The sequence below is a fragment of the Ostrinia nubilalis genome, chromosome 8 (assembly GCF_963855985.1).
Source record: "Ostrinia nubilalis chromosome 8, ilOstNubi1.1, whole genome shotgun sequence".
Lineage (NCBI taxonomy): Eukaryota > Metazoa > Arthropoda > Insecta > Lepidoptera > Crambidae > Ostrinia > Ostrinia nubilalis.
In genome coordinates this window covers 13,919,212-13,928,226 of record NC_087095.1, presented here as the reverse complement: position 1 = coordinate 13,928,226, position 9,015 = coordinate 13,919,212, and the positions used below count along the sequence as shown (strand labels likewise).

The 9,015-nt window shown below is 35.1% G+C and overlaps 1 protein-coding gene across 1 annotated transcript in view; it reads right to left on the bottom strand.

The window, feature by feature from the left end:
* Nucleotides 1–2,134: 2,134 nt before the first annotated feature.
* Nucleotides 2,135–9,015, bottom strand: part of LOC135073999 (tachykinin-like peptides receptor 86C) — a 76,502-nt gene continuing 69,621 nt past the window's right edge. The window contains exons 9-10 of the mRNA XM_063968288.1: nucleotides 5,260–5,403; nucleotides 2,135–2,190 (exon numbers count right to left, since the gene is read on the bottom strand). Coding sequence (XP_063824358.1) covers nucleotides 5,295–5,403 — 109 coding nt within the window. The 3' untranslated portion in view covers nucleotides 2,135–2,190; nucleotides 5,260–5,294. The remainder of the gene's footprint in view (nucleotides 2,191–5,259; nucleotides 5,404–9,015) is intronic.

Here is a 9,015-nt window from a genome sequence, read left to right as displayed (position 1 = left end):
AAATTATTGAGTACAGGCAGAGTATTGAATATTGGAACCAACAGCGTGACACGAATGTGAATCAATTTGAAATAGGATTTCTAAAGCCTAGCCGTAAATATCTATCATGACGACCATACGTATTCGTTATGGACCTAGTGATAGGTTGACCTAAAAAAATACTCGTAAAAGCTGTCTCAGACACAGTATACAGAAATGTATAATATTGATGAAAGAAAAAAGTACTTTATTAATTAGGAAGTAACAGCCATTGACAATGTCAATTTGACATAGAAAAGATGTTTACGAATGGATGATAGTAGAGACGGTTCAAAGTAGGCCGAAAGAAGCCCTATGAAACTTAATTAGCTTTCACTCAATTCATTTTACTAATAAAATGTAAAACCTGCGAAGAAATTTAATAATAAAAACTTTGAAATATTGTGAGCTTAGCCCGAAATTCATTATTTTTACCACAAAATAAACCTTTTGAAGAACAAAACAATTGCAAATATTAAATCTAAAGTCTCAGACGAATCATTAAGGCAAGGTCAAGCTGCCAAAAAACACTGGAATTGAGCTCAGAATAACTTAATTAGAGAACAAAAAACAAATCCTAACAGTATGAAAATTTCCTGACCCGAATTTTAAATATTTAGATTGCAAAGAATTTTCCACGAAAGTTTTTGCTATCGTAGATTGAATAATGTAGAGTAAACATTGTGCTTATTAACTATGCTGCAACCGAGATTGTGAAAACAAGGTTTTTTAAAGTTCTGTCATGCCAATTCAATTAATGTACCTACTGATCGTACCTAACTAAGGTTCTCTTGTGTTACAAATCTACATATTGTTAATTGTGAAAAATATAAAACGTTAAAATAGCGGTATCGTTATAGCCAATGAGATGCTGTCATAGTGACATTGACAATACGTCAATGTCACACGAGAATCAAACGTCAGAATAGAGGGACGCGCGGAGACGACTCCGCGCGCTTTTGTGCTAAGTGATGAATTGTATCTAAATTAAGGCAATATAATGTATAAGATGAGTATCCAGTGTTTTATTTATGAGAATAGATCGACCGGCCTTTAATAATATCTATTCCGCATAATAAATTAGATAAATAGACTCTTTCATGTTATCACACCTAGATAGTTCCGTGAAGTAGAGGACAGATCTCAGAATTTGCAAATATTACCTTCACTGCAAACGACCCGAAAAAGTTTTCAATAGGTAACTTTCTGAAATGCCGGAATACTTACCCGGTCAAGCACCGCAAAATGATAACGAACCCCACTTTTTGTTGCGAGCTTCATAGTCCAAAAATATACCTTATTACCTTTTCAAAGAAAATTTCTGTTACCAGGTATACAACTTGTAATACGCAGAACTCTTCGCCTAAAAAGAGCTTTCAAAATCGTAAACGACAATTTAAGTGTTTATTGTAAAGCTGTCCTTCATTTTGAAGTAACAAAGACTTTTGCTAATTGACTTTGAAATCTAGAAAACATTCAGAACAGAAATTAAATCAAAGATTCTTGTGACTCAAAACAAATTTTATGTCAATCACTATGCCAACTACATTTAAATGAAATTAGCCCTTTCTGGGGAAACATTTTTGTTTTCATTTAAAAGCAGTAGTTAAGTTTCAGAAGATAATTATCCTGGTCTCCGGAAAGTTATACTAATAATAATTATTAAAATACTTATTTACACCAATGAATCTTTGAAGATTAATAAATATACATTTCGTACATCTAAAGTATTATTAAAGTTTCCTTTAAATAGTCTAATACACATAAAGATCATCTTGCAATTAATTTATTTATTTATTTATTTACACTTTTGCACATATAACTGTACAGTGGCGGACTTAATGCCAGGTGGCATTATCTGCCAGTCAACCACAGGTCGAGCAGAGAGAATTAATATCATTATTCCTCAAATTTACAATTCAATTTTAAAATTTTATAAATACTCACTATACAGAAGTGTATACACTCATCATCAGGTCATTTAGTCTCCACTGCAGGAGCACGACCCTCTTTAATTCACCAGAGGCAAATGGAAGCTTTGGCCTACACTCCCCACGTTGGCCAGACGGGTTTGGATAACACTAATGATGATAAAATCCAAACACTCACTGTGCCTAGTACCTCGGATTGTTCGTTCTCCTCATATTTACACTTTCCTCCCGTGGATGTACGCTGAAACAAAGGTGTTGTGTTATCAGAAGCTCGTGGTTGGGGCCACTCATGAAAGATTTATGTGTGATAAAGGTTACTTTACTGAATTGTTTATTTAAACCTATACTGTCTGTTACTTTGTGACAAGAATACAATTCTTGAGAGATAGTTTACAACTTCATCTAGAATGCTACTTAAAGTGTTACGTTTTCAATATCTAGTAAATAACGTTTGTGTGGTTAAATCACTCGTAAGTAACACAGGCAGGGGTTCCCGTAGACTATGATTTCTGTTAAATACACATACTAATATTCTTTAAAAAAAAAACAAGCATATATTAAAAATTAATTCAAATTAGATAAAATAAGCAATTTGTAATCACATTTTACAGACACCAGAACTAAGTATGACTTTCTAAATTAAGTCTGCTATAAATAGGCCACGGATAATGAAAAGAGAGGCAATTCGTTTTTGGTTCCTGTAAAATATGACAGCAATTTTACTGTAATAGCAATTTAGAATCACCGCTCAAATTTATATTTGGTACTGTGGAATTCTGAATATTACTAATATTGATGCTGGTACGCAGGCTCTTTATGATTCCGCAACAAATATTTATGTTATACAAAACCCCTGCTATAAAAAGGATATCTGAGATATTCACAATATTTGGTATACAAAGCTGTTTTGCTACCATTTTACCTTTACACAATAATGTTACAAGGCAAAATTTGAATAATTAATTGATAACACAATAACTTTTGCAAAAGTTATAATCATTTAGGTAAAAAAGTCACAAATGATCTCACGGACTCTCTCTTACCGGACCATTCATTATTTGTTGCCTGAATTATTTTAGGTAAAAGCGTATACGAAAGAAATAATGAGAAGCTTTTGCCTCAATTAATTCAGGGTCACTCATTCGTAAAGTATATTTATGTAAACGCATTAAGGGAGGTTTTGTGTAAATACTAGAGATGGGTTATACTAGGTAAATTTGATACTAGGTGCACCTATTCCAAGTATTTATTAATACGTGATCCAAATACCTGTTCCACTTAGTACGTAGTAATTTACCATACTTGACGCGACTAGTGCGGACTAATCCACGTATTATGACTTTAAAATACAATTTTCTTTGAAAAGATCCACTCGTAGTATTAATAATGCAATTTGAAATTGAATAATAATGTTTTTGCTGGTTGTTGATTGATTGATAATAATATCCTCCCTTCATACTTCAACAGGCTTAGGACTGTCAAGTTAAAAGTTGGCGTATTTAAAAGATATCAATTTCATAAAAATATTTACATAATTTTTTCTATTTTCAACCGACTTCAAAAAAAGGAGGAGGTTCTCAATTCGACCCGTATGTTTTTTTTTTTTTTTTTTTTCTATGTTTGTTACGCGATAACTCCGTCAATTATGAACCGATTTGAACAAATCTTTTTTCAGCGTATAGGTAATACCTCAAGGGTGGTCCCATTTAAATTTAATAATAGAAAAAACAACCCCCAAGGGTGGAAAATTGGGGATGAACTTTTTTATACGCAATATCTCCGCCGATTATAAACCAATTAGAACGATTACTTTTTTGTTGAATAGGTATTATCAAAAGGGTGGTTTCATGCGAATTTGAAGAAAATATTTCACCCCCAAGGGTGGAAAATTGGGGATGAACTTTTTTATAATATACATTAAGAATATGGTCTCAATGTACTGCCTACCTTCAGTGGTAACATCAAGGTAATAATTCGTTAACTAAAAAGCAAGAAATAAGTAAAATTTTATAAAATAAAATAAAACCGACTCCAAAAAACCTACACTAAAAAGTAGATAAATAATTACTAATTACCTACTTATTTATTAGGACGAATTATTAATATTTATGTAGGTATACCATGATTGATACTTTTGGAGTCGGTGCAGGCAAACTTTACATGTTTCATAATCTTGGCACCGACTCCAGAAGTATCAATCATGGTATACCTACATAAATATTAATAATTCGTCCTAATAAATAAGTAGGTAATTAGTAATTATTTATCTACTTTTTAGTGTAGGTTTTTTGGAGTCGGTTTTATTTTATTTTATAAAATTTTACTTATTTATTTATGCAATTATCACGGACGCGTGACAACAAACCAAAACAAACCTGTCGGAAGAATAAAAACTGGTTTTTTACCGGCTAGTCAACAAGGAGTGAGCTGGATGAGAAAGAACAAAAATTAAAATATTCAAAACCTTACCTGTGTACAAATAGAGTTTAAATTACGTAATACATCAAACACCTATTCCTATCTCACACCTGCCTGCGCTCAAATTTGTTTGTCAGACAGAGACGGAGTGAATCTCTACGTTCGCACATAAGCTTAGCGAGAAATACGCGGTGCGCGTAACACACGACTACGGATTATGCAATAATAACCTCTATTACTTTGATGGTAGGGTCGGAAATCGTGTAATTTAAAAAATACTTAGCGAGAAATACGCGGTGCGCGTAATACACGACTACGGATTATGCAATAATAACCTCTATTACTTTGATGGTAGGGTCGGAAATCGTGTAATTTAAAAAATACTAGGTGGATCAAGTATTTTAAAAATTGGAATAGGTGCCACTTAGTACTGTAAAATACCTAGTGTGTGGATCTGTTCTAGTAAATACGTCTCATCTCTAGTAAATACCCCACAGGAGGCCAATCCTGTAAAGTTTTGATAGCTTGTTTTTGTTAAAAAAACATTTCACATTAAGGCTGAGTTGCACCACCTCACTTTGACCGTAACTATAACCGGTGTTTTTTGTAAGGATTTTAACAGATTTTTGACGTTTGTCAAAGTTAAAGTAAGATGGTGGAACACAGCCTTAGTAATAGTTCGGTCAAAACTCTTACATGTGATTAAATTGACAAAATTGAATCAACTCCAACAGAAATTAAAAATATTCATGTGTGAATCGGGTGGCAATGGTCAGGGCGCTACCAACCGGGCAGTATGGAAAGCATTGGGGGAGGCCTATGTTCAGCAGTGGACATTGGCTGAGATGATGATGATGCTGGTGTATGAATCAAGTGAACTAACGTAACTTACCATCGTAGTACATGCTGTGGGGGCACTTGGGACAGCTAGCAAGCGAAGGCTGTCTCGGCGATCGGTGGTCGAGCAGAGTCCGAGACGACGAGAGCGGCCATTCGGCTACTGCATTTCCTCTTGAGTCTCTGAGTTCCTCGATACCTGTAGAACCGAATACTTCAAGGGGATTATTATAATAGTTAAAGACACGAACGTATCACGTCACGTAGCCTGCGCGACAAGTGTCCCGTATGTGAATTGATATTGGTGTGTACATGGGCCTCTTAGCTCCGTTACAAAAGAACTTTCAAAACTCGATTCGATCTCAGTAATAGATTTAGTCCCGTGACTAAATATTGAAATTTAATCAATCAAAAATCTCAGTTTATGCACGAAATTTAACTAAGTCTTGAACCTCTGAATAATACGCTCCTAGGGCGCTTTAATTTAGATGTTTCGTGTCGGACGCCTGCTGCGCGTTTCCGTGGATTCGCCAGATCGCCAGAAGGCTGAATTGCACCACTATCTTAACCGTAACAATAACAATAACCGGTGCTTTTTGTTTAAAGTTTGACAGATTTTCGACGTTTGTTAAGGTTAAAGTAAGATGGTCTTAGGCTGACTTTAGCTTTAACAAACGTCAAAAATCTGTTAAACTCCATATAAAAAACAGGGGTCATTGTCATCGTTTCCGTTTAAAGTAAGTTGGTGCAACTCAGCCAAATTGGTAATTGTCAATTTTATTCCGACGCAGTACAGCTGACGCGCGGCTGGCGCGCGGCACGAAACCTCTAAATTGAAAGCGCGCTTAGTGGTCTTAACAACTAGCACGTACGGAGCACGCCTCGCACTCGCTACAAACGTGAATATACCATTATCGTGTTCATGTGGAGCTTACCATAGACTTGAAGCAAGAGCGTAGGCCAATAAAATCAAACATGACAATGTATCAGAGGAAATTGCGCACGGAAACTTGCTTCACGCCCTGATACACTCCGAGAGAATAAACATGGTTTAGTGAGATTAAAGCAGTATGTACTGTTACAGAATCTAAGAATCTAGACTAGTGCTTCGGAATATAACCAGCACACGAAGATTTAAATGCTGCCAGATGTGTAGCGTTTGTGAATGAGTTATGGATTTATGACGATTGATTTTAAAGTACTTTTCGGACGCGAGTTAAAGGATGAAAGGATAAAATTAATATACACAACATTTTGAAGTTAGTCTTTATTTGAATAGCATTATCATTTTGCAACATGATTTCCTATTTTTTAAATAACGTCGATTAATTTTCATTTACAAAGTGACACGTAAGGCTATCAATATCGAATTTAACCAAAAATATAAAAGATCAAAGCAAAAACATTATCTTCTAAATATATAAAAAGAGAAACTGACTGACTGACTGACAGATCAACGCACAGCCTAAACGGCTAAACGTAGAAACTTGAAATATGGAAGGGACGTAGCTTAGGTACCGTAGAGATGCACTAAGAAAGGAATTCCCGAAATTCCCACGGGAACGGGAATTAGCGGGAAAAACGGGATTCACGCGTACGAAGTCGCGGGCGGCCGCTAGTTCTGTATAAAAAGGAAAGCAGCCATAAATTATTTGAGAATAGGACACCCGATTTAATTTAACGTTATCAAGGGATGTCGTCTAACGAGATGGAAAATGTTACCCTAGATCGTATAACAGCTACTCATGGATTCAATTTTCGGATTCTAAACTAGTATTTTCCCGCAGTTTTACTCAAGTGGAGTTTTTTATTCTTGAGTAATTCGACAACTAGTCTCTAAATATATGTAGGTATATAACTCAAAGCTGACTGACTGACTGACTGACATAGTGATCTATCAACGCACAGCCCAAACCACTGGACGGATCGGGCTGAAATTTGGCATGCAGATAGATGTTATGATGTAGGGATGCCTATGTCACAGAATGGATTTTACGAAATTCCACCCCTAAGGGGGTAAAACGGGATCCACGCGTATGAAGTCGCGGGCGGCCGCTAGTCTTTAATAGGGAACTTAAAACTTTGTATTTGTACCTAATGATATATCACATTTCAAGATTAGGTGGATTTTGTAACAAATACATACTTTTAAGCAAAATTTAGAGAGCACTGCAATGCTCTTAGTGCATGTATTTTTACTCAAAACGTTAGCAATCTCGGTTATCTAACCCTCGGCAATGATCAACCCACTTTCGCGATACCTGCAATAGTGTATCGACATAACTGAAATAAATCAATATTCAATCCAGAGCCAGTAGCCACGTTTACATTTTCAGTTTGTTCCTCTGTTATTTAAGCTCAGTGTTACTCTGAATCACTGTTAGGGTTGCCGATTAACAATCTACTGTAGAGAGCGAACAAGCATATAGATAGTAATCCGCTTTATTAAGGCCGGGTAGCAGAGAAAATGGCGAAAATGAGGTTTTCATTTTTCATTTTTGAGGTACTAAACAGTAAAATTAAAGGCTAAGATTTTTATTGGGCATAGTTGAGGATATTTTCTAGGGCTATTAACGGATGGAAACACGATTTGATGAAGTTGACTCGATAGAATATATTCCCAAAGTTACCTCTATTCGTTTTCTATTTATGGTTTTATTATTAAAATAAGCGATTTGAGATTCTAAATCTTTTACTAAACTAAAGTTCAGAAATAACTTGAGGGCTTTTAACGGATGAAATTTTTATATTGCGTCTTATTTAGTTACTATGTTAAAAAATGTGGAAAAAATCGTCCATGACGGCTTGGACAATCTCAATCAGTCGCGCGGTGGCGCTTACGGAGGACGGACGCGTGTCAGTTTTTTGGCCGTGACAGTTCGCGATTTGTCAATATTTTTGACAATGATGACTTTGATGAGTCACAGTATAATAATATCAGTGTTACTGGAGAAAGCTTAAAGGACAATGACCAAAAGTGGTCCAAATGTCCACCACTAATGAGACCTATATTGGCTTATAGTCCATTAAATAGAGATTAACTTTCAGTATGGGATGAAAAAAAAATAAGCTGTCAGTAAAAAGTTATGACTGTTTCAAAAACTGCAGTAGTTTACGCGCTAATCTCAGGAACTACTGGTCCGATTTGAAAAAATATTTTTGTTATGGATAGCCCATTTATCAAGGATGGTTTTAGGATAAATAACATCACCTTACAACCAATAGGGGCGGAGCAGTAAAGACAAATGTTGTAAAAATGGGAAATATTATTCAAACTATTTTCACGCGTACAAAGTCGTAGGCACAGCTAGTATAATATTTAATAAAATTCATCTATAACCCCGCGCCACATGCGATATGACATAACATGCGTAGATTAGTCCAAAATGTGCAATGGATAGAATGATATCAAGAACATTTTTCGGATGAAAAGGTAAAAAACAGACTTTTCATTCAGTCATAACTTTTTACTGACAGCATATTTTTTATTGCGGTTTAGTTATAATGAATCAGTATTTAGTAGACTATTTTACTACATAGGTCTCGTTAGTGGTGGACATTTGGACCACACTCCATACATTTTTGGTCATTGTCCTTTTTGATAATTAAGAATTATCAATTTTGTCTACCTATTGAAATTTAAATCGTTCGCATCCTTTTAAACGAAGACTCTACTCATGATACATAGTACATTCCTCAAATATGAGACAAAACCAATGAGTTAAAATTACATTTTAATAGTACCTACATACAATCGCCTTACACTCTTTAGAAGAGCACACTGACACAAATAAATAATAAAAAATACTGT